This window comes from Artemia franciscana, chromosome 13 (assembly GCF_032884065.1).
Source record: "Artemia franciscana chromosome 13, ASM3288406v1, whole genome shotgun sequence".
Taxonomy (NCBI): Eukaryota; Metazoa; Arthropoda; class Branchiopoda; order Anostraca; family Artemiidae; genus Artemia; species Artemia franciscana.
Genome location: NC_088875.1, coordinates 45,145,006 through 45,171,534, shown reverse-complemented (window position 1 = coordinate 45,171,534; position 26,529 = coordinate 45,145,006). Strand labels below are relative to the sequence as shown.

At 37.6% G+C, this 26,529-nt stretch overlaps 2 protein-coding genes across 2 annotated transcripts in view; both read right to left on the bottom strand.

Annotated features, from left to right (window-relative positions):
- LOC136034987 (galanin receptor 2a-like) overlaps nt 1-26,529 on the bottom strand; it is a 146,297-nt gene that overhangs the window by 35,060 nt on the left and 84,708 nt on the right. Inside the window, exon 4 of the mRNA XM_065716556.1 lies at nt 643-857. Coding sequence (XP_065572628.1) covers nt 643-857 — 215 coding nt within the window. The remainder of the gene's footprint in view (nt 1-642; nt 858-26,529) is intronic.
- On the bottom strand, nt 9,757-15,470 carry LOC136034986 (uncharacterized). Its single transcript, XM_065716555.1, has 2 exons — nt 14,487-15,470; nt 9,757-14,417 (listed from the first exon to the last, which is right to left on the bottom strand). Exons 1-2 carry the CDS (start codon nt 15,158-15,160, stop codon nt 10,196-10,198), a joined length of 4,896 nt encoding a protein of 1,631 aa, XP_065572627.1. The 5' UTR covers nt 15,161-15,470; the 3' UTR covers nt 9,757-10,195.

The window sequence follows — 26,529 nt, the reverse complement described above, 5'->3', positions numbered from 1 at the left end:
TAAGAATAATGTAACGGACGCTAAGAAGACTGAAATCTGTGCTGCAAAGTTGCTGCGGAAGCAAAGGGAGGGTCCTATCTGCGAGAACTTATGAGCTCGACTGCAACTCAAGCGAAGTTATTCAGCCCGCTGGGATAATAATAATGAGGGTAGAAAGCTATGTGGTAGGATATTAGTTTAACTAGAGCAATGTAGAATCAGAGTTCAGGTAGAGTTGTGTATGTCAAAATTAATAAGGAAGGATGCGGGGGTTTTACTTGAAGTAATACCCGGTGTTTGAAGTAATAAGTTGGTGTTTAGAGCTGTAGTGGTAAAAACTATATTTCAGAAGATAAAATTAATGTGGTTGGGAACTATGTTGGCCAATAGCAGCATGAGTGGAGAGTTGTGTGAGTAAAAAAAAGGCAGTATATGACTAAAACGGGTAGGGTATCTCATTTATTCGTTTACCTTTAAGGAACAAAAACTGGCGTGATTCATCATTTTCCTTTGAGCATAAACCATTTGTTAACACATTTTTGTATCTGTTTCAGTTAAGTCAACGCGTGCCAGTTATAGAAACACTTATAGGAATCAAGACTAAAATTCCAACAAAACGCATAGTTCGTAAGAAAATAAAAACAAAACGTAACATAAACTTACGGACTGTTTGTATTAGTCAGCTGATTAATAGTTCTCGTTGAAATCCACAGAGCTTTTATCACATAAGCATAGCAAACGATCATTATGAATGCTGGAGTAACAAACAAAAGAGTTAACTGGTAGATATAAACGAAGTCTCGATTCTGAGTGACGCATGAATGGATAGGAAGAGAAACACTGCTATCGGGAGATACATACGTTGCTGTGTATACACCCTAAAATTGAAAACAAACCATTTAAAGTGTCGTGCATTACAATGAACATTTACATAAAGACATCAAATGGCAGAAGTAAAAAAGACGGAAATAGAAGCTGTTATACAAGGCATAGTTACATCGATTACGGGATAGCTGAATCATTAAAACAATAACTTATATAAACTATATCTAAAACACTAATAAAAGTATCTTATAACAGTTGTGAAATATTATTTTATCTTGAAGTTTTTAAAAAGGTAACACTTGCAATTAGTTTCGCATTAAGTCAGTTAATTAAGTTAATTAGATTTTTACAGTTGAGGAATGGAGCAGTTTCCAAACTCTTGTTTGCAGTGAAACTATATTTGTCTTGAACAATCTTAAAAGAAGTAATAAATTAAACTGAACATTTAATTTATAATGGTATTAATTGCTGAAACGTTATCGGTTCACAACTTTACTGTAATTTTAATGTTTATTTTCACTATTAAGTATAAAGGAAAATAATTTGTAGTGTAATAGTCATTCTTCGCATGTTTAGCTACTCCAAAATCCTAAATGAAGAAGCCAACTTAAAAATTTGATTCCCTGGACAATAGGGGAATAAGAAGGTTGATTTACAACCTTGTTAGATGATTTTGTCCCTGTCCCGTCGTCTTCCTTGGGAAAAACGGAGACTTAGGCCACGTACTGATTAGCCGAAGTAGGAAATGCCTAATAGAGACAAAGAGAAAACCAGCTTTGTCGGGGAGTGCTTATTTGTTCAGATTCATCATCCTGATTGTTCTATTCCCTCAAAACTGTTGATTCGTGCAAGCAAAGTTTCAAACTAGTAGTTGAATTTGAATAAGGACTAGAATACTTTGGTCTCGTAATGTGCCTGAATTACTCTCTTTGGCACCCCCTCCTAGGTTTTAAAATGACAATTGTATGTATTTTCATTTAAAAACACCTATTTTTTGCTATTTTGATTGAAAAACAGAAAAGAAACAACAAAATTCCCCCCCTCCCCCGCATAAAAAATAAGTTTTTTCCCATCCCAACATTTTTGTTAATTGAAATCTCTAATATCCTTTATCATGATTACAGCGACAGCTGCAACCATTTTCAGCAAAGCATGAAAAGTGTACAATCATAATCTCCATGGTTGAGAACCCTAAGCCTGTCCTTCCTTATCTACTGCCCCTCCCAGCCCCCTTAACACGTTTCATAAATTGCCTGACCACTAACGGAACTAGGAGGATGTTGCAACATCGTAGTGATGTTTAATAGCTAATTCAAAGCTCTTGATTACATCAACGTATTTACATTTGAAAAGAGTATAAAAAAGGTACATCGAGTTGTGATAGAAGTTTGAGTACTACTTTGGTGTAATCAATGTCTACCACGTAATAAACGAGTGATTGGAAACAGCGAAAAAAAATGACACTTTTAAACAGGCCCTTAAAATCAAGCGGTTAGGACGTGACATTGTGGTCGTTGTAACCTAGGCTCAAACCTGAAAAAACTGTGAAATACAATTTCTCGTAATAGTCCCCATATTTGTAGATTTCTAAAAAAAATATCACTTTACTGAAAATACAAAACCGACCCAACAAGACAGCATTAGGAGCAGATATTTTCTTAAGGAGCCTAATGAAATAGTCTCTCCATAGTCTTTTAGAGACCATGAAATCAATAGATTTTCCTATACAAATTTAATTCTCTAAAAAATCAAGCAAGATTAGTTGTTTAGTAAAGTGCTAGTTTCTCAGAATTCTAGAAATATAGTGAAATATCTCGAAAGGGTTTACTTGAACCAGTTCCTCAGATATATGTTACATAAACAGCGAAGTTTATGTAAACTTCTTTTAAGTTTCGTTTTGATCTTTATTTCATCAGAAATACCTTTTTTTAATTAACATGTTTTTATATATAACGCAGCATCCTTAATGCTACGTTACGGAAAGCTAGGCAAGTCCATCGGTAAGATGTTATCTAGGAGAAAGAAAGGTTAAAAGGTTTAAAAGGTTTGTAGGCATCACCTTTCTATCAGGTTAAGCTTCACATCAGTTTTTCTGCTTGTTGACCTTAGTTGGAACTTCTACTTTTGTAAAAAGTTAATGAATACTCTAAGATCATCAATACCTAGTAGTCACCTAGTAGTTCATCCATTATGCACATATTACAGTGTGGGTAGAATCGAGCTTTTGCATGTTAAAAATGATATAAGGCCACTGTTTAAGGCTACTAAGTCAAAGGCCTTTGACAGAGTTTAGCATAAAGGCTATGCGTTACGGAAAACTAGGCAAGTCCATCGGTAAGATGCTATCTAGGAGAAAGAAACGTTAGAAGGTTTAAAATGTTTGTAGGCATTACTTTTCTATCAGGTTTAGCTTCAGATCAGTTTTTCTGCTTGTTGACCTTAGTCGGAACTTCTACCTTTGCGGAATTAAGGAATACACTAAGATCGTCAGTACCTAATAGTCACATAGTCACCTAGGAGTCCATCCATTATGGACATATTACAAAGTGTGGGTGGAATCGAGCTTCTGCATGATACAAATGAGATATGGCCACTGTCTAAGGCTACTAAGTCAAAGGCCTTTGACATAGTTTAGCATAAAGGCTTATTCAAGATGCTCAAGGTATGTAGAAAACAAACATCTTACTAGCAGCTATGAAGATTATTTCTTTGGTACTTTGGCTAAAGAAAACCCTTTTATGAAAGTGCTTATCTTTTTTAAGCATTGCGAGGCTAACTATCCAAAATTGATGCTGATAGAAAAAAGTGCTAACTAGGCTTAATCATTAGCTAAGCAGAAGTAAAGAACAATATTGTCAAGGTAAGCAAAACTTAGGTGATGCTAGTGCTAAGATCGATCAGATGAGAAGTTCTTAGGTGGTTTGATCTAAGTTTCTTATTTGAAACTAGCTGATGGGGTGGCGCTTCGTGCCACCCCAACACCTAGTTGGTGGGGGAGCTTCGCGCCCCCCAAAGCCCCCCCCCCGCGCGTAAGTCGTTACGTGCCATTGTAGTTGTGTCCCTGTGTCCCACCTGTGAATATATATATATATATATATATATATATATATATATATATATATATATATATATATATATATATATATATATATATATATATATATATATATATATATATATATATATATATATATATATATATATATATATATATGTTTTTAACTACGTAAAACTTGCGAATATACAACATTCTTCGCTGTCCCATTATCTGTGCATATAAATAGATTGTCAGGTTTACCGACTCTTGAACATGTAACATATAATTGTCCATGGGAAAAACAATCCGAATTCAGATCTATACCTCATTATTCTAATGATTACCCTTGAGCATTTTTGATGGTGATTGCTAATCAAACATTCCCTGTGTCCCCGTCGTCATTTATTTATCACCCTGTGCCCCCGGCATACCCGTTGTAGTTGTGTCCCTGTGTCCCGGTCGTCATTTATATTCCCTGTGTCCCGGTCGTCATTTTTGTCCCGGTGTCCCAGTCTGTAATTTCTCTTTGAGTGTCCCGGTCGTCATTTATATTCCCTGTGTCCCGGTGTCCCGGTCGTCATTTGTGTCCCGGTGTCCCGTCTGTGATTTCTCTCATTATTCTAATGATTGCCCTTGAGCTTTGTTGATGGTGATTGCTAATCGAACATTCCCTGTGTCCCGGTCGTCATTTATATATCCCCCTGTGCCCCCGGCGTCCCCGTTGTAGTTGTGTCCCTGTGTCCCGGTCGTCATTTATATTCCCTGTGTCTCGGTTGTTATTTGTGTCCCGGTGTCCCAGTCTGTAATTTCTCTTTGAGTGTCCCGGTCGTCATTTATATTCCCTGTGTTCCTGTGTCCCGGTCGTCATTTGTGTCCCGGTGTACCGGTCTGTAATTTCGTCAGTCGACAAACAACTTCATGACGGCATAATGCTCAATCCTTACTATGACGTCAGTCGACACACAAACATGACGTCAGTCAACACACACACACAAACAAACAACTTAGTTTTATATATATAGATAGATAGATACTGTGCCTTTGCCTTTGAGCCTTTATATTCTTGTTATTTATAGTTATTTATTTGAACTGACCCCACCAAAACTAAGCTTACATATTTGGGGATACAAAGTATTACCTTAATTAATATACTTATAATACAATGTCATATTTTTCTTTATGACCGAGTTTGCGTCGGACCGTTCATTTAGTGCTCAGCAAGGATAATTTGCAGTCAAAATTTTTGGATAGATTCAGGTGCCAATATTGCCAGCTTGTTTTCTTTCAATGCTTTTTTTTTAAGTTCTTTCAAGTTTCGAAGTTTGTGATGCAAGAGTACTACTCATATGCCTTTGAGTCTTTATATTCTTGTTATTCATAGTCATTTATTTGAAAATCTTACGGTTTTTTTTTCAGAGGGCCTACAATTGGCTTTATTGCTGACGGAGGTTCTGTTTTGTTCTTTTGCTGTTTTTTGTGTGTCGTAAATGACAAGTATTTTATTATTTGTATTCGATTATTTAATTATGTTCTTTTCAACCTCATGCTTTACAAATTTGTTTCGTTGCCAGGTGGTGGAGTTTTTATTATACAATTATTCAAGAATAGATGAACCAGAACCGTTTTTATTTGGAGATACATATGTTCCTGTATATACACATTTAAAGTGGAAAGGAACCATTACAAGCAATAGCCATTCAAACTGTTTGAAGTGATGCAAGTGCCCGAGTCAATTATCCTGGCAGTTCTTTGATGTTTCAGCGAACATAAAGGGTAACAATTTAGTGTTTATTTTCAATGTTTCTTTTTCAAAGCCTTTCAAGTTTTGAAGTTTGTGATACAAGATTCCAGCAAGAAAAAAAGGTTATGAGAAATCAATCTTAAAACCCAAATTTCGTAAAAAATACTAGCTTAACCGTCAGGAGCTGCTGCAACATCAAAAGAAATGAACTTTAAGGGATATTTTCTGCGGAAACTCCCCCTGGAAAATTTCTCCCATGGGATATTCCTCCCGCACAAAATCCTTCTTTTTTTCAAACGTCATGCTTTTAGCAATGGAGTTAATTCCAAATTTAATAAACGAGATTCCGTAGTGTCTGTTCTTGGCTGTTTAGACTTACGCCAACTTGTTTCTAGCCATCAGAAAGAAAAATTTGAAAGACCGAATGGGGCTAGCAGGACTTTCGGCAGATCTCCTTGACAAAGCAATCGAGAAAGATTTCCAGATCAGTGGCAGTGCCTGAAATGGACAGCGCTTGACAAATAGAAAGATGAATTATGCTTCTCTCAATTTATCGTTGCTTCAAAGAGCCTTGAGCTAACATCTTTCAAAATCAAAAGAGAGCCTCATAGCTACTGTTCTGCAGTAACAGGTCTTAGAAAATGTATTATTGAGCATATGATTAAATTGGAGCGAAGGAGAAATTAGGGAAAAGCCGAAACCTGTATTCCATTTTGTGCAAGTAGTCTCTGAATTTTTTCTCAATTTCAGCATACATTTTGCAAAGGCTATTTTTCAAAAAAATCTTGGAATTACTGCAGAGTTTTCAAAAGTACAATCATTTGTAAAATTTTCTTAATATTAGTATTTTTATTATCTCTATTTTTTATTGCGGATCTTTTTTCTTGTGGTGCATACTTTTTGGATCGGATATGATACTTTTTTCGGGTTTTCTTCCATTTAGCTTGCTCTCTTGACACACAAAATTACCAGCTTAAACTGTTATGGCAGCGTAAACTAATATCAATTTATATAGTGAAGGTATGACGACATTGTATACTGATGGTACTGACGTCATTATAACAAATGTCATAATATAGTTTTTACTTTTAACATCATTTGTATTTGTAAGATACGATTATGACGTCATTCTTCAGCTTGTATACGTATATATAGTTTTTGTCAAAAAGTTTATTTCATTTTGAACTGCGGGATTTGCTAATTGCAAAAGCACGATGATGTATTCATTTCCTTCAAAATGATCCCTTAAGAAACTCACTGTGATTCTCAAGTGCCCTGCTAGCCGATAGATGGAAAAAACGTAAAAAGGGCACATCAGTATTTCTCATGAAAAAAAGTAATTTTCCTTGTTGTTCATATTAGGGGACATTAAGTGTTCTAGGTAATAGGGTTTTCGGCCATGGCGACTCTTAGGGTCCACTAAATATGTGCCTGGTGTAGCCCTAGAATTGGGCAGTTCCCAGAATTTTTTTTTTAATTTCAAAACATTATGTCAAAATAATTGATCAAATCAATCAAGAATTAATTACTTACTATAAATGAAAATTAGTTGTAGCACTTGAGTAAGTACTGCATATACATGATGTGCCAGAACTGGATAAAATGAACTTTACAAGTGCAATTACAAATATAAAAACAAATCGACCAAAAAAGACAGAGAGATGGGGAGGGGGGACCGTCATGTTTTCTTTTATGGAGAAAGTTTTTCGTATCTTTGAACACAAAGTTCTCTTGTATGTCTCTGTTATTTTCAAAAATTTATCGTGGGACAGCATTTACCGGAAATTAAATCAGAGAAGAAAGTGCACAGGGAGAAAAAAAATATGAAAATAAACGATGACTTTTTTTTATAGGTTATGGAGATTGTTATCACCAAAATACAAACGGATTTCTAATCTCATTCTATTCCCCTCTCCGCGAAAAGACATTATTAGGAGACCAGCTCTTTTTTGTCTCCAAGTTAAAATTGAGCTTGATAACTTATTTCGGTAGAAGTCCTTACAAGAAGGGTTTGTTGAATCTCAATTTCACCATTTGGGCCAGATTGGATGTCAACTCCCTTAGCGAGCACCTAATACACTCTCACAGATATATTATTGAGGAGGGTTTGAAACCTGTCCTCGCTAAGAGACTAGATTATGCACACACTTCAAAAATACCAATACGGTGACTTTGGCACCACGATGACAATAATTTAGGCTCTTCTCCAGAAAGAGGTTATGCTCAGTAGGGATTACAAAAATGCACAATTATAGCACATATTCTTGTCCCCGACCAAGTTCAGTTCACTCACCTTCAACTCCCCCAAACATGTGTAATCTGGCCAGGATTACCAAAAAGGATTACTAGACAACATCTTTTTCTCGCCGAGTGGTTTCCTTAATATCTGATGACCTTTTCAGGTAGATATCCTAGTAATATCAATCTAGGTATCCAATTCCCTTCCCCCTAGTGGTCGGTTTGTACCCTGAAAAATAAACGGTACAACTAGATGATACGAGATGGTCCCAAAATGGGGACCATCGAAATGTACAAATAGAGTGAAGGTTCTTGTTCTCCACCTATTCAGGAGGATATCCTGATGGTAGGAATCTATGACTCCATTTTTCATTCCCCAGAGGCTGTATTATGCCCTGACCAACAAAAAGTGCAGCTGGGACAAACTAGTCAGGCATAGTTACTAATGATAAACATTTTGTGACTCCTTTCTTTCCAATCCCACAAAGGTATAACGCTTTTATCCCCTAAAAGATACAATTCGGAGCTTAGCAATTACTTATCACCTGTTTGTTTGTAATCAACAAACCGTTTTTGCATATATTCTGATGACAAGAATTGAGAGACCCCTTCCCTCCTGGGTTCAATTATGTCGTGCATGAGACAAAAAGTACTTTGGAAACTAATTGTAATTGACCGTCTTGTTTGGATTAAACAGCCACTGTAGACAGATTGCTGATAAAAAGATTCTAAAAAGTGGTTGAAAAACAGCCTTCACCCGCCAATGGGTCGGTTTGGGCCTGCACGTGTTGAAACGATTACTAACCTGAATTAAGATCTAAGGTCGAGTCCCAAGTCTAAATGTTAAATGCATATAAAATTCCAAGAAGCTCTGTAAAATTAAAAATTTCATACCAAGGAAAAAAAACTAGAATTTGGTATTTTAAGCTTCAGTTTTCCAGAATACTTTTCTGGAAATACAGAATAAACATAATTTAAACTTAAAAATTTGGAATAGACAATTCAGTGTTCTACATAAACTTAACATTAAATAATCCCTAAGGAGCGCAGAAGCTATGACAATTCTGCTTTGGTTTATGTATGTTAGTTTGTAGGCAATAAAAACATAAAGCTATTTTTGGAAAATTAATAGACATTTTACTTGCTTCAAAAGTACTTTTTTCTATATTTCCACAACAAAAGTCGAAATTTGCATCTCTATTACCAAGTCACAAACCACTGATCAAACAAGTAAATAATTGAAATCGAAGAAAAAAAAAACTACAAGAGCAGCCCATCTAACCCATCAAAAGTAACGAACATGAGAAAATTTGCCTTATTTTCTAAAAAAAAAGGAGGAAACACCCCCTAAAGGTAATAGAATCTTAATGAAAATCATCCCATCAGATTTTGCTTATCAGAGAACCCTTCTGTAGAGGTTTCAAGCTCCTATCTACATTAAATGTTGAATCTAGTATTTTTTGTCAGAAGAAAGATCACGGATGCGTGTTTATTTGTTGATATGTTTTTTTCCCAGTGGTGTTCGTATCAACCCAGTGGTCCTGTAATGTCGCGAGAGGAATCATTCTAACCGAAACTACAAAATTCCAGCACCATAAAAGGTGCTGGCCTTTTTAAGAGACAAAGAAAAATTGGAAGGTAACTAGGCCCCCACGCTCATTTTTCTCAAAGTCACCGAATCGAAATTTTGAGATAGCCATTCTGTTCAGCATAGTCGAAAAATCTAATAACTTTGTCTTTGACGACGACTTAATCCCCCACAGTCCCCGGGGGAAGAGCTGCAAGTTATGAAATATGCCCATTGTTTACATATAGTACTAGCTGTTGGGGTGGCGCCTTTCTTTTTTTAGCTTTTTTCGCGCCATATTAGTTACGGGCCATTGTAGTTGTGTCCCTGTGTCCCACCTGTGAATATAGATATATATATATATATATATATATATATATATATATATACTAGCTGTTGGGGTGGCGCTTCGCGCCACCCCAACACCTAGTTGGTGGGGGCGCTTCGCGCCCCCCCCAAGCCCCCCCGCGCGCGTAAGTCGTTACGCGCCATATTAGTTACGCGCCATATTAGTTACGCGCCATTGTAGTTGTGTCCCTGTGTCCCACCTGTGAATATAGATAGATTTATATATGTGTTTCAAACTACGTAAAAATTGCGAATATACAACATTCTTGGCTTTCCCATTGTCTGTCCATATACAAAGCCGTATGTACTAATAATGACGTCATATGCAAACGTTCTTTTTACAAACAAGCAAACATGCATACACACAACTCGTTTTTATATAGATAGATAGATAGATAGATACAATACAAATTAACTACGTAAAACTTGTGAATATACAACAGTCTGTTCCGAAATACAACTAACTTCGTAAAACTTGAGAATATACAACATTCTTCGCTGTCCAATTCTCGCTGCATATAAATAGATTGTCAGGTTTACCGACCCTCGAACATGCAACGTACAATTGTCCATGGGAAAAACAATCAGTATTAAGATCAATACCACATTTTTCTAATGATTGACCTTGAGCTTTGTTAATGGTGATTGCAAATGCTAATCGAATTGGGAATTGCAATCTTTTAAATTGAAAAGGCAGATCTGTTGGAATCATGGGAATGCGAGGAATAAGAACAGCCTCACCCTCAAAAGGCCCTGTCAGGATTGTGGCCTCTATTAGGTTTTCCATTGTTTTTTTTACGGCAAGTCGAGTGCCATTGCAAAGCTTTGGTGGGTTTATGTTACGTAACAATATTATTGGTACGCCTATTTTTAGTTGTAGCACGTGTGGTGGAAACCCTGAAAGATCTATGGAATTTAAAAATTCAGATGGATAATTAACCGCTTCATTTGGTTCCAAAACTGTGTCGACTGACTTGTAAAGGACTGCCTGGTCTTGAATCTTGGTCAAAACAATATTGTTGATTTCGTGGACGTCTATATTTTTGGGTGCGAGAATCGCTCTTTCACTTAGCCATTTATTATTTTTATAATTTTTTAGAATATTCGGAAATATATTTTCAATCAATTCATTTTTGGACGTCACTAAATTACAGAAATCAGCAGGTAGTTGTATACGTCCTGAAATTGAGTCTACTGGGAGCTTTCCGTTTCCCATTGCTAGCAATTGATCTGAAAATGTTTGACCAGAGTCATCGTTTTGCAATCGGACACGCATATTTGTAGTTAATTTTAATGTTTTTACGTGTGCCCATAAATTAGAATTTTTCAGGCAAGCATTCATTTCGTCTGCAGGAGTTGATCTAGGTATTATAGGTAATGTTTGCCTGAAATCTCCTGCAAGCAATATTAATGTGCTGCCAAAGGGTTTCGAATTCCCTCTTAAATCTTTCAAGCATTGATCCAGAGCCTCGAGCGATTTTTTGTGTGCCATTGTGCACTCATCCCAAATAATAAGTTTGCATTGCTGCAATACTTTACCCATCCCAGATGATTTGGAAATATTGCACGTGGGAGTTTCTGTAGAATGCAAGTTCAGAGGCAATTTCAAAGCGGAATGAGCAGTTCTTCCACCAGGCAGCAATGTTGCGGCTATTCCGGACGACGCAATTGCCAACGCTATATCATTTTTAGATCGAATTGATGCCAGAATCAGTTTTATCACAAACGTTTTACCAGTACCTCCTGGCGCATCCAAAAAGAAAATTTCTCCAACGTTGTTATCGACACAATGCATTATCGTATCATAAATGTCTTTTTGTTCCGACGTTAACTTGGAAATGTTATTTTGTACATACGACAATAGATCACTCGTACTGTAACTTTGTTCACGATCCAATTCTACACATGTCGAAACAGCAGCGATACGGTTAGGTGAAGGCATTCCCAAACCCTGAAGAGGTTTGTTTGCCATACTTATGCAAATATCTTCTATAACAACTAAAGTGTAGTTATAAATTTCTGGTGTAAAATCAAAAGTCATGTCTGACGTCTCTAACTGTTTTCGATGAAGTATATCTTCGGACATTTTTGACTTATATTTTTCCCATAACTCTGTAGGAGCTGATGGAGAGCAAGTTGTTAAAATGATGCCAAACAATGCACGAATTTGACTTGGGGTTGACGTTTCGCACGCGTCATTGATGCAGTTATCCCAGTGTTGGTCATTCTCCAATAAATTCAGAGCTTGGCATGCACTACGGTAAGTGTCATGTATAGTACCATTTACAGTCCTCAAATACTCAAAGGATGTCGGACCGGGTACATTCACCAAAAGCAGGCGTAGAAAGAAGCATTCATGTTGATTGGGGTGAACGGTGTAGAGTCTTCCTATCGTGGTATCTTTGAAGATGGTAGGTTGGCCGTCGACTGACTTACCCTGTTTTCGACGTTCAAATACTTTATTTTTAGTATTCCACGTGTAATACGAAGGCACTTCAGTATACAGCAGTTTTTTCGCAAAAGAATCATTTTTGCAAAGCGAAAAAAAAGCTGTTAATGTTGTATCCGGTGGATTCAGGACTCTTTGTTGCACGTTGGTTTCCGTGAAATAAACACGTTGACCATTCTGTAAATGTACCGCTAAGTGAACAACAGCTGGACTACGTTCATGTATCGGAAATGAAAGAATTCGCCAAACAGCTTCATTACTGCTTATGTATCTTCCAGCCTGATATTCTACGATTTCATCGAAATCTTTGATTTCGGACTGCAAGCCAAAAACTGCCATGTCACTGCCTTTGTTGACGTATTTACATATATATTTTATTGCCTTTACGGAGTTACAGTATTCAACGTTTATATGTGCATTAAATGTTTTGGATAATAAAGGGGAATATGGAACAACCCACTGGTTATCTACTTCGATGGTGGTACCGTTACGCTTCTTTATTATTGCTGTTTTACCGCCATCTTCAGTAGATCTTCTTCTATATTGTGGGTAACCATCATTGCCAGTAATTGTTGTGGGTACTAAAAGTCGAGGATATTGCTTTGTGCACCTTCCTTTGGCCATGCATGGTGAATTTTCGTTCAGTGCACCGCAAGGTCCATGTATCATATTTTTTACAATAATATCATGTAACCCCTTATCGACATTTTTATCAGGTATTTCAGCGGAAATCACATCATCAATTTCGTTTGAAGTAATTTTTTTATGTAGCCAGATTAGTATATGTGCGTGTGGCAAACCTCGTTTTTGCCATTCCACTGAGTACATCCAGCATCGCACTGACCCAAACACTTCATGTTTTACAAGGTAGTTTATCAGTGATTTCAACTTTTGCCGGAAGACACGTGCCGTAATGTCATGCCTATGAACCGCCGATTGTCCTTGAAGTAAAAGCTGCAGTATCTCGTCCCAAGATTGATTACATGTAAATGTAATAAATAAATCTGGACGACCATAGAGACGAACATACGCAATAGCATCTTGAGCATATTCATGCATATGACGTGGACTGCCAGCATATGACGAAGGTAAAATTGTTAATCTTCCAACGTTTGTGGTATTACCGTCATTTATAACTGCATCTCGCAAATGAATGTATTGTTCAGAGCGGAGCTTGGTCTGATTCAGGCGGATATATAGCAAACGTTCTGATTCAATTTTTGCATACATATCCACGACAAATTGGTGAAACAATTCACGGCATTTTAAAATATAATTTTCTTCATCCTGCCGAATCATTAGTCTATAGGAATAATAATGCATTGCACTGCATTTCTTATTCATTTCTTTGTTAGTGGCTGGATTCATCAATTTAATATTAAAGTGATAGCCGTCGGCTCCATCCCAAAAAATGATAGGATATTGTAGGGCATCGTAGCATCGATGAGTTTCAGCAATTCTTAACAACTGGGCGTTTCGCTTATGTAGAATAATATCTCGAGGTAAAAACTGATCACCGACCATAACGATTGCCACTTCGTCGATAGTCGGAGCATTGTATCTACGCACATGTTGGCCAGGAGGCGTTTTGTCAGCGGAAATAACAATTTTATGAGTATCAGTAGGCATCAAATCGATGGCTGTTTTGAACAGACGCACTAAATTATTATTTTCGTGGAAAAGATGTTGCAATTGGGAAACGATTGTCCTTTCAACGTTGGGAGAAATTTCGCAACGTGCATTCAATTCAGAATTTCTATCACTGATGAAGTACAATTGTAAAAATTTATGATTCTCGCCTAATAATGGTAGAAGGGACCCTGCTTTATGATAAATTTGCCCTTTTACTTTAAAAGTAGACATAAATTGATCTGGATTTTCGATTTGGGCTCCAAACGACGTCATTTGGAAACATGAGTTGTATTGTCTGATTTTTGACAAAAAACGCTTAGATTCTGACGTAGTTCCAGTAAGGAAAGTCTTCAATGGCTCTGGTGGTGCAGCCAATAGAGGAAGTTTAACTTTTCCTGAGGCGCAACACATTCCCATTGTTTCACCATTGAATTTCAAGGCCTTGCAATAGGGACAAATTTTGGACATTGTCCCGATTTGAACACAGCTACTCAAGCTATAATCATCGACTGGGTTGTACCTGAATGCCAGGCGATAACTTTCAGATTGCTCTGATTCCTCGGCACGCTTTCTTTTCTTACTTTCTCTATCAGCAGCAAGCCTGATTTCCTGCTGGTCTTTTGATTCCTCGGCACGCTTTCTTTTCTTACTTTCTCTATCAGCAGCAAGCCTGATTTCTTGCTGTTCTTGTAATTCCTCGGCCCGCCTTCTTTTTTCACATTCTGTTTTAGCAGCAAGTCTGCTTCTGCGTTGCTCTGGTAGTTCCTCGGCATGCTTTCTTTTTTCACTTTCTCTTTTAGCAGCAAGTCTGCTTTCGCGTTGCTCTGGTAGTTCCTCGGCATGCTTTCTTTTTTCACATTCTCTTTTAGCAGCAAGTCTGCTTCTGCGTTGCTCTGGTAGTTCCTCGGCATGCTTTCTTTTTTCACATTCTCTTTTAGCAGCAAGTCTGCTTCTGCGTTGCTCTGGTAGTTCCTCGGCATGCTTTCTTTTTTCACTTTCTCTTTTAGCAGCAAGTCTGCTTTCGCGTTGCTCTGGTAGTTCCTCGGCATGCTTTCTTTTTTCACATTCTCTTTTAGCAGCAAGTCTGCTTCTGCGTTGCTCTGGTAGTTCCTCGGCATGCTTTCTTTTTTCACATTCTCTTTTAGCAGCAAGTCTGCTTCTGCGTTGCTCTGGTAGTTCCTCGGCATGCTTTCTTTTTTCACTTTCTCTTTTAGCAGCAAGTCTGCTTTCGCGTTGCTCTGGTAGTTCCTCGGCACGCTTTCTTTTCTGACTTTCTCTATCACCAGCAAGTTTTCTGGCATAGACTCTTTGAGCATCTTCATCAGTCATTATAAACTTAAGCATTAATAGAATTCTACACGAACATCCGTCTTATATAACTTGAATGACGTCACGCCTTCAAAGCAAAAATGATGCCTTCAAAGCAAAAATGATGGCAGCTAATTTCATGACGTCAGCCGAAACATGACGGCGAACATATGTCTTATATAACTTGAATGACGTCACCTTCAAAGCAAAAATGACGGCAACTAATTTCATGACGTCAGCCGAAACATGACGTCACCTGACACATCCATCCACACATCCATCCACACATCCACAGACAGACAACTTATTTTTATATATATAGATATATATATATATATATATATATATATATATATATATATATATATATATATATATATATATATATCCCCGTTGTAGTTGTGTCCCTGTGTCCCGGTCGTCATTTATATTCCCTGTGTCCCGGTCGTTATTTGTGTCCGGTTTCCCAGTCAGTCGACAAACAACTTCATGACGACATACAGCTCAATCCTTATAATGACGTCAGTCGACAAACATGACATCAGTCGACACACAAACATGACGTCAGTCGACAGACACACAAACAAACAACTTATTTTTATATATATAGATTGGTTATTAGGAAGTATAAAGACGGGATTTCTCTTGTGAAGGGGGGAGAGGTAGGGTCGGGGGCTACGTGGGAGGATCTTTTCATGGAGATATTTATCATCGGGGAAGAAAATTTCGATAAAGGGGGCGTTGGATTTTCCAGCATTATTAAAAAAACAATGAGAAATTAAATATACAAAAACACATTTTTTTAACTGAAAGTAAGGAGCAACATTAAAACTCAAAACGAACAGAAACTATTAGGTATATCAAGGGGTTCTTCCCCTCCTCATTACCTTGCTCTTTAAGCTAAAGTATTTTTAGTAATTTCAAAAAAACTATTTATTCTCATTAGACAGCCTTTGTGATTCAGGAGTCCTTCTTAAAGAATTGGAACAAAATTCGAACTTTAGGGTAAAGAGCGATGTATTGACGATTGGGCAAAACCCCCTCATATAACTAATAAAAAATATACGAATATAGAAGTTTGTTACGTGAGTTAATTCGTAAGTTACGTATATTTATTACTAACTAGCTGTTGGGGTGGCGCTTCGCGCCACCCCAACACCTAGTTGGTGGGGGCGCTTCGCGCCCCCCCCAAGCCCCCCCGCGCGCGTAAGTCGTTACGCGCCATATTAGTTACGCGCCATATTAGTTACGCGCCATTGTAGTTGTGTCCCTGTGTCCCACCTGTGAATATAGATAGATTTATATATGTGTTTCAAACTACGTAAAAATTGCGAATATACAACATTCTTGGCTTTCCCATTGTCTGTCCATATACAAAGCCGTATGTACTAATAATGACGTCATATGCAAACGTCCTTTTTACAAACAAACAAACATGCATACACACAACTCGTTTTTATATAGATAGATAGATAGATAGATACAATACAAATTAACTACGTAAAACTTGTGAATATACAACAGTCTGTTCCGAAATACAACTAACTTCGTAAAACTTGAGAATATACAACATTCTTCGCTGTCCAATTCTCGCTGCATATAAATAGATTGTCAGGTTTACCGACCCTCGAACATGCAACGTACAATTGTCCATGGGAAAAACAATCAGTATTAAGATCAATACCACATTTTTCTAATGATTGACCTTGAGCTTTGTTAATGGTGATTGCAAATGCTAATCGAATTGGGAATTGCAATCTTTTAAATTGAAAAGGCAGATCTGTTGGAATCATGGGAATGCGAGGAATAAGAACAGCCTCACCCTCAAAAGGCCCTGTCAGGATTGTGGCCTCTATTAGGTTTTCCATTGTTTTTTTTACGGCAAGTCGAGTGCCATTGCAAAGCTTTGGTGGGTTTATGTTACGTAACAATATTATTGGTACGCCTATTTTTAGTTGTAGCACGTGTGGTGGAAACCCTGAAAGATCTATGGAATTTAAAAATTCAGATGGATAATTAACCGCTTCATTTGGTTCCAAAACTGTGTCGACTGACTTGTAAAGGACTGCCTGGTCTTGAATCTTGGTCAAAACAATATTGTTGATTTCGTGGACGTCTATATTCTTGGGTGCGAGAATCGCTCTTTCACTTAGCCATTTATTATTTTTATAATTTTTTAGAATATTCGGAAATATATTTTCAATCAATTCATTTTTGGACGTCACTAAATTACAGAAATCAGCAGGTAGTTGTATACGTCCTGAAATTGAGTCTACTGGGAGCTTTCCGTTTCCCATTGCTAGCAATTGATCTGAAAATGTTTGACCAGAGTCATCGTTTTGCAATCGGACACGCATATTTGTAGTTAATTTTAATGTTTTTACGTGTGCCCATAAATTAGAATTTTTCAGGCAAGCATTCATTTCGTCTGCAGGAGTTGATCTAGGTATTATAGGTAATGTTTGCCTGAAATCTCCTGCAAGCAATATTAATGTGCTGCCAAAGGGTTTCGAATTCCCTCTTAAATCTTTCAAGCATTGATCCAGAGCCTCGAGCGATTTTTTGTGTGCCATTGTGCACTCATCCCAAATAATAAGTTTGCATTGCTGCAATACTTTACCCATCCCAGATGATTTGGAAATATTGCACGTGGGAGTTTCTGTAGAATGCAAGTTCAGAGGCAATTTCAAAGCGGAATGAGCAGTTCTTCCACCAGGCAGCAATGTTGCGGCTATTCCGGACGACGCAATTGCCAACGCTATATCATTTTTAGATCGAATTGATGCCAGAATCAGTTTTATCACAAACGTTTTACCAGTACCTCCTGGCGCATCCAAAAAGAAAATTTCTCCAACGTTGTTATCGACACAATGCATTATCGTATCATAAATGTCTTTTTGTTCCGACGTTAACTTGGAAATGTTATTTTGTACATACGACAATAGATCACTCGTACTGTAACTTTGTTCACGATCCAATTCTACACATGTCGAAACAGCAGCGATACGGTTAGGTGAAGGCATTCCCAAACCCTGAAGAGGTTTGTTTGCCATACTTATGCAAATATCTTCTATAACAACTAAAGTGTAGTTATAAATTTCTGGTGTAAAATCAAAAGTCATGTCTGACGTCTCTAACTGTTTTCGATGAAGTATATCTTCGGACATTTTTGACTTATATTTTTCCCATAACTCTGTAGGAGCTGATGGAGAGCAAGTTGTTAAAATGATGCCAAACAATGCACGAATTTGACTTGGGGTTGACGTTTCGCACGCGTCATTGATGCAGTTATCCCAGTGTTGGTCATTCTCCAATAAATTCAGAGCTTGGCATGCACTACGGTAAGTGTCATGTATAGTACCATTTACAGTCCTCAAATACTCAAAGGATGTCGGACCGGGTACATTCACCAAAAGCAGGCGTAGAAAGAAGCATTCATGTTGATTGGGGTGAACGGTGTAGAGTCTTCCTATCGTGGTATCTTTGAAGATGGTAGGTTGGCCGTCGACTGACTTACCCTGTTTTCGACGTTCAAATACTTTATTTTTAGTATTCCACGTGTAATACGAAGGCACTTCAGTATACAGCAGTTTTTTCGCAAAAGAATCATTTTTGCAAAGCGAAAAAAAAGCTGTTAATGTTGTATCCGGTGGATTCAGGACTCTTTGTTGCACGTTGGTTTCCGTGAAATAAACACGTTGACCATTCTGTAAATGTACCGCTAAGTGAACAACAGCTGGACTACGTTCATGTATCGGAAATGAAAGAATTCGCCAAACAGCTTCATTACTGCTTATGTATCTTCCAGCCTGATATTCTACGATTTCATCGAAATCTTTGATTTCGGACTGCAAGCCAAAAACTGCCATGTCACTGCCTTTGTTGACGTATTTACATATATATTTTATTGCCTTTACGGAGTTACAGTATTCAACGTTTATATGTGCATTAAATGTTTTGGATAATAAAGGGGAATATGGAACAACCCACTGGTTATCTACTTCGATGGTGGTACCGTTACGCTTCTTTATTATTGCTGTTTTACCGCCATCTTCAGTAGATCTTCTTCTATATTGTGGGTAACCATCATTGCCAGTAATTGTTGTGGGTACTAAAAGTCGAGGATATTGCTTTGTGCACCTTCCTTTGGCCATGCATGGTGAATTTTCGTTCAGTGCACCGCAAGGTCCATGTATCATATTTTTTACAATAATATCATGTAACCCCTTATCGACATTTTTATCAGGTATTTCAGCGGAAATCACATCATCAATTTCGTTTGAAGTAATTTTTTTATGTAGCCAGATTAGTATATGTGCGTGTGGCAAACCTCGTTTTTGCCATTCCACTGAGTACATCCAGCATCGCACTGAACCAAACACTTCATGTTTTACAAGGTAGTTTATCAGTGATTTCAACTTTTGCCGGAAGACACGTGCCGTAATGTCATGCCTATGAACCGCCGATTGTCCTTGAAGTAAAAGCTGCAGTATCTCGTCCCAAGATTGATTACATGTAAATGTAATAAATAAATCTGGACGACCATAGAGACGAACATACGCAATAGCATCTTGAGCATATTCATGCATATGACGTGGACTGCCAGCATATGACGAAGGTAAAATTGTTAATCTTCCAACGTTTGTGGTATTACCGTCATTTATAACTGCATCTCGCAAATGAATGTATTGTTCAGAGCGGAGCTTGGTCTGATTCAGGCGGATATATAGCAAACGTTCTGATTCAATTTTTGCATACATATCCACGACAAATTGGTGAAACAATTCACGGCATTTTAAAATATAATTTTCATCATCCTGCCGAATCATTAGTCTATAGGAATAATAATGCATTGCACTGCATTTCTTATTCATTTCTTTGTTAGTGGCTGGATTCATCAATTTAATATTAAAGTGATAGCCGTCGGCTCCATCCCAAAAAATGATAGGATATTGTAGGGCATCGTAGCATCGATGAGTTTCAGCAATTCTTAACAACTGGGCGTTTCGCTTATGTAGAATAATATCTCGAGGTAAAAACTGATCACCGACCATAACGATTGCCACTTCGTCGATAGTCGGAGCATTGTATCTACGCACATGTTGGCCAGGAGGCGTTTTGTCAGCGGAAATAACAATTTTATGAGTATCAGTAGGCATCAAATCGATGGCTGTTTTGAACAGACGCACTAAATTATTATTTTCGTGGAAAAGATGTTGCAATTGGGAAACGATTGTCCTTTCAACGTTGGGAGAAATTTCGCAACGTGCATTCAATTCAGAATTTCTATCACTGATGAAGTACAATTGTAAAAATTTATGATTCTCGCCTAATAATGGTAGAAGGGACCCTGCTTTATGATAAATTTGCCCTTTTACTTTGAAAGTAGACATAAATTGATCTGGATTTTCGATTTGGGCTCCAAACGACGTCATTTGGAAACATGAGTTGTATTGTCTGATTTTTGACAAAAAACGCTTAGATTCTGACGTAGTTCCAGTAAGGAAAGTCTTCAATGGCTCTGGTGGTGCAGCCAATAGAGGAAGTTTAACTTTTCCTGAGGCGCAACACATTCCCATTGTTTCACCATTGAATTTCAAGGCCTTGCAATAGGGACAAATTTTAGACATTGTCCCGATTTGAACACAGCTACTCAAGCTATAATCATCGACTGGGTTGTACCTGAATGCCAGGCGATAACTTTCAGATTGCTCTGATTCCTCGGCACGCTTTCTTTTCTTACTTTCTCTATCAGCAGCAAGCCTGATTTCTTGCTGTTCTTGTAATTCCTCGGCCCGCCTTCTTTTTTCACATTCTCTTTTAGCAGCAAGTCTGCTTCTGCGTTGCTCTGGTAGTTCCTCGGCATGCTTTCTTTTTTCACTTTCTCTTTTAGCAGCAAGTCTGCTTTCGCGTTGCTCTGGTAGTTCCTCGGCATGCTTTCTTTTTTCACTTTCTCTTTTAGCAGCAAGTCTGCTTTCGCGTTGCTCTGGTAGTTCCTCGGCATGCTTTCTTTTTTCACATTCTCTTTTAGCAGCAAGTCTGCTTCTGCGTTGCTCTGGTAGTTCCTCGGCATGCTTTCTTTTTTCACATTCTCTTTTAGCAGCAAGTCTGCTTCTGCGTTGCTCTGGTAGTTCCTCGGCATGCTTTCTTTTTTCACTTTCTCTTTTAGCAGCAAGTCTGCTTTCGCGTTGCTCTGGTAGTTCCTCGGCACGCTTTCTTTTCTGACTTTCTCTATCACCAGCAAGTTTTCTGGCATAGAGTCTTTGAGCATCTTCATCAGTCATTATAGACTTAAGCATTAATAGAATTCTACACGAACATCCGTCTTATATAACTTGAATGACGTCACGCCTTCAAAGCAAAAATGATGCCTTCAAAGCAAAAATGATGGCAGCTAATTTCATGACGTCAGCCGAAACATGACGGCGAACATATGTCTTATATAACTTGAATGACGTCACCTTCAAAGCAAAAATGACGGCAACTAATTTCATGACGTCAGCCGAAACATGACGTCACCTGACACATCCATCCACACATCCATCCACAGACAACTTATTTTTATATATATAGATAAAAATGTTCGTAAATAAAAATAAAAGTTCTAGTGACTTTTTGAGTAGCCAAAAAAAATTGGAGGGCCACTACCTTTTTTTTCTCAAAATCGTCTGATCAAAACTTGTAGAGAGCTATTTTGCCAAAAACAAAAGCAAAAATCAATATACAAATTTCGCTTTAATTATTCATGTACGATGAGCCAAAATCAAGACCTGCATTAATTCAAAACCGTTCAGAAATTAAATAAAAAAACATGTTGTTTTAGCTGAAAGTAAGAAGCGACATTAAAACTTAAAACGAACAGAAATTATTCCGTATGTGAAAGGAGCTGTCTCCTCCTCAACGCCCCACTCTTTATGCTAAAGTTCGAATCTTTCTCACAACCCTACTTTTTAAAACAATTAAAAACTAAATAAAACTAATTAAAAACTAAATTAAATAAAAAAGGAAATAAGTGACATTATAATAGAAGATGTGGCGGTGATGGCGTACAGTTTAATGAAGCGTACACGGAATCTGAATAAGATTTCAAGGTGGCCGTTCAGTGTATAGATGAATACTGGGGCATCTTCAAGCCACAGCTCAATAGAAATAAGTGTTAAGTGGTTATCATTGGGAGACGAAACAGAAGAGGTGGGTGAGGGTATCCCAAGAAAGGAAAAAATTACAATATTGGGTATTTATTTCTAAGAAGTTGGAACCGAACGGAAAGTGAAAACTGGATAAATTTGATATCGAAATTCAAAAATACTCTTATACAAGGATATGGAAGAGGTCTGACTGTTCACCCAGAAGGTTTATAATTATGCTTGCTCAGTTTTATGGTACCTGTCCTTTATTTCACAACCCAAAAAGATACATCTATAGCAAATTGTGAGTGCAATTTACTAGTACATATGGAATGAAAAATTTCCACCTAAATTGAAAACAGAAAATATGTTCACACATAAAAATCGAGGAGGCCTTCAGGTCATACATTTGGAATATAAGATGAAAGAACTTTTCATTAGGACAATGTTGGAACACATGATAAGGAAAAAAGAATCACCAACAAGAGCCTGTATGAAACATGGAAAAGAAAAGAAAATAAATATCCACCAAAATATAATCAAGCATTCAAAGAAATTCATGAAACAGAAAACCTAGGAATGTCGCTAGAGATGAGTGGGAAAATTGACAAAGAAAGGCTTAAGGAATATTATGAAAAAGAAAAGAAACAGCTTCCTCCACTAAAGACTATTGAAAATGTTAGTTATAGTGAAGAAAAGGTGAACAAATTTTCGTACTGCTAGAAAGTTGCCTGTTGCCACCGAAAGTTAAAGAACACAGGTTTTTCTCTATGCATAGTTTGGTACCCACAGAAGAGTTGAAAGTAAAAATGAATGTGATTGGTAGTAAGGGACTATGTAAGCTCTGCGAGAAAAGCTAGAAACACACATTTTAAAGTTAAAATGTATATGTGCTGAAAATTTATATTTTAATGTTATATGTTATAGGCCTAATGAATGGGAGCGGTTCCTTGCCGCCGTGGATAGCTTCCACGGCGGAAGCTTCCGGAATATTAATTTCCGGAATATAGTTTCCGGAATATTAATTTTGAAATTGTTGTGTCGTCAATGGATGGAGAATCGCATAAATGGAGAAATTGTAAAATAAAAAAAAATAAGGAAACGTAGATAAAATGTTTTAGGAGAGAAAAATTATGTATGTGAGGAATTAAAAAGGTAGAAAGCGCAGGGTGTCTTAGAGTGAAAAGAATAAAGAAATGTGAGTGATTTTTGTTTTATTTTCAGGAGTTCGAAAAAAAACTATACGTGATGCGTGTGATCGACATTATTTCCATAAGTGTATCATAACAAGGACTTGAACTATCTCCTCGATTCTGAAAAATTAGAAAAAAATGTGGTATTTGTAACTTACGAACGGGTAATCACATCTTAATGAAATTCGATATTTAGAAAGATCTTGTGCTTCACGGCTCAAATTTTAAATCCCGACCAGATCCGGTGATATTTAGGGGAGTTGGAGGGGGAAACCAGAAATCTTGGGAAAACGTGAAAATTGAGGTATCTTTACCTTACGAATGGGTGATCGGATCTTAATGATCTTATATCTCAGTTGCTCAATTTTCCATTCGAATCAGATCCGGTGACATAGGGGGTTTGAGGAGGGAAACAGAAATCTTGGAAACCGGAAATCTTGGAAAACACTTAGGGTGGAGAGATCGGGATGGAACTTGATCGGAAGAATAAGCACAAATTCTAGATACATGATTGATAAAATTGAAACGGGTCCGCTCTCTTTGGGGGAGTTGGGGGAGTTACAGTGCTTATGGCAAGTTCGGTGCTTCTGAACGTGCTAGGACGATGAAAATTGGTAAGCCTCTCAGATACCTGCACAAATTGACTTGATAACAGTCGCTTCCCCGATTCGACCATCTGGGGAGCTGGAGGGAAAGGAAAAATTAAAAAAATGAGGTATTTTTAACTTACGAATGGGCGATCGGATCTTAATGAAATTTGATATTTAGAAGGATCTCCTGTCTCAGAGCTCTTGTTTTAAATCCCGACTGCATCCGGTGATATTGAGGGAGTTGGAGGAGGAAACGGAAAATCTTAGAAAACGCTTAGAGTGGAGAAATCGGAATGAAACTTGGTGGAAAGAATAAGCACAAGTCCTAGATATGTGATTGACATAACCAGACTCAATCAGCTCTCTTTGGGGGAGTTGGAGGAGGAATCTTGGAAAATGTTTAGAGTGGAGAGATCGGGATGAAACTTGGTGGGTAGAATAAGCAAATGTCGTAGATACGTGATTGACGTAACCGGACTGGAACCGCTCTCTTTGGGGAGCTGGGGAGGGGTCCAGTGTTTTGGCGAGTCTAGTGCTTATGGACGTGTTAGGACGATGAAAATCGGTAGGCATGTCAGGGACCCGCACAAATTGACTTGATAAAGTTGTTTTCCCCGATTCGACCATCTGGTGGGCTGAAGGGAGAGGAAAATTTAGAAAAAATGAGGTATTTTGACATTTAGAAGGATCTCGTGTCTCAGAGCTCTCATTTTAAATCTCGACCGGCATTTAGCCTCTGATTTTCCTTTTAAATCAATCTACTGATTCTTGGAACTTTGCTAGAGCTCATACCATATAATCTCTTGGCTCTTCCAACCTCGTCACAAGTGCCATATGAGCTCTTAGCTCTCGTTAATTAATGTTTTCAGAAAAATTCTGTCTTGGGTGAATAGTGGCGGGCACATACGAATCGTTCCACGAATGCCATGGTGCTTGCTGGCACAGGGTTGGGAACCCCAGTTTTAAGCCTTTTTGGAAACCCTGGATTAAACATGCCTTTTTTCTATAAAAATCTTTATATGTTGAGAAAGAGACAAGTTTCATAAATTATAGCCTTGACCAGAGACTGGGGAAATATGTCAACTCCAGAATTATTGGGTGTAGTTATGTGACCTTTCAACTGCTTTGAACAAAATGGTTATCTCAAGACTTTGATTGCCCTTTGATCACTTTGGACTCTTAAAAACAGATCTAGAAATTTTGATTTCCAATCAAATGAGCCCCATCCAAAGTTTATACGACCACTCCTTCCACAAAAACTTATACAGGTTTTTCAAAGCCCGAGTTATAGTTATTTGACTTCTGGACTATTTTGAACGAAATGTCTATCTCAAAGCTTAAATCAGATGCATTACATAATGACGAAGACCACACTGCCCTGACTGTAGACCAAACTGTACGCGAGGCAATCGAAATCAAACGGAACTTAAATAATAATACATCCCTAAATAGAGACTTGGGTGAATACACACTCCACCCTATGTACACAAAATTAATTATAGAAAATAATATAATTCAAAATAAAACGAAAATAGGAACGAATAAAAACAAGCCCAATCCCAAAAGAACTACAAGATTAGCTGCAGAGAAGGCATCGCAATAAGAAATTATTCCATTTTTTAATAAATGCAGTTAGTTCAATGAATGAACCTTTTTAACCTGTAAAATGTTAGTTTTTATCACACAGTCTTGGCTGTACTTTTCGTATTTTAAATAAAAAATGGATTTTTAGCCGAGAGCTTTTATTGTAAGTGTTTTACTGTTTATTATTTTCTTTGCTGAAGACGGCCCTTAGATATAGGGCCGAAGTATTCAAATAGGTTTTGTTGGTTAACTGTCTTGGGAAAGAAGTCCTCATTATTCTCTCTTCTGTGGTTGTATCAGATGTATTTGAGGAAAATGGCGTGAAGGGGCTGGTTACCTCCTGATCACTTTAAACTCTTTAAAAAAGCACGAGAACTTTTGATTCAGAATCGGATGATCCCCTTCCAAAGTTTATACATATTTATTTTTGACTACTGGACTATTTTGAGCTTTGGACTATTTTTAGAAAAATGGCTATCTAGAAATTTTTGCAGGAATCATTTGAGGAAAAAGGGCGTGGAAGGGAGGGGCTGGTTGCCTTCAAATCACTTTAAATTTTAAATAGAGTATTAAAGTTTCCAATTTCCAATCAACTGAGCTCCCTCAAAATTTTATACAACTGTGTCTTCCATAAAAACCTTACATCTTAACAATGGGCACCTTGCATAGCTTACAGTCCTTGTCCTAGGGGCTGTGGGTTTTTTTCAACCCCAGAGGTATAGTTATTTGACCTTTGGACGATTTTGAACACAATGATTATATCAAAATGTTGATTGAATACACTTTGGGAAAAGAGGGCATGGGAGGGCTAGTTCCCCTCCAATAAATTTTGGCTCTTAAAAATGGCCCTAAAACTTCCAAGTTCGAACTGAATGAGTCCCCCTCCGAATCTTATACAACCGCCTGTTCCA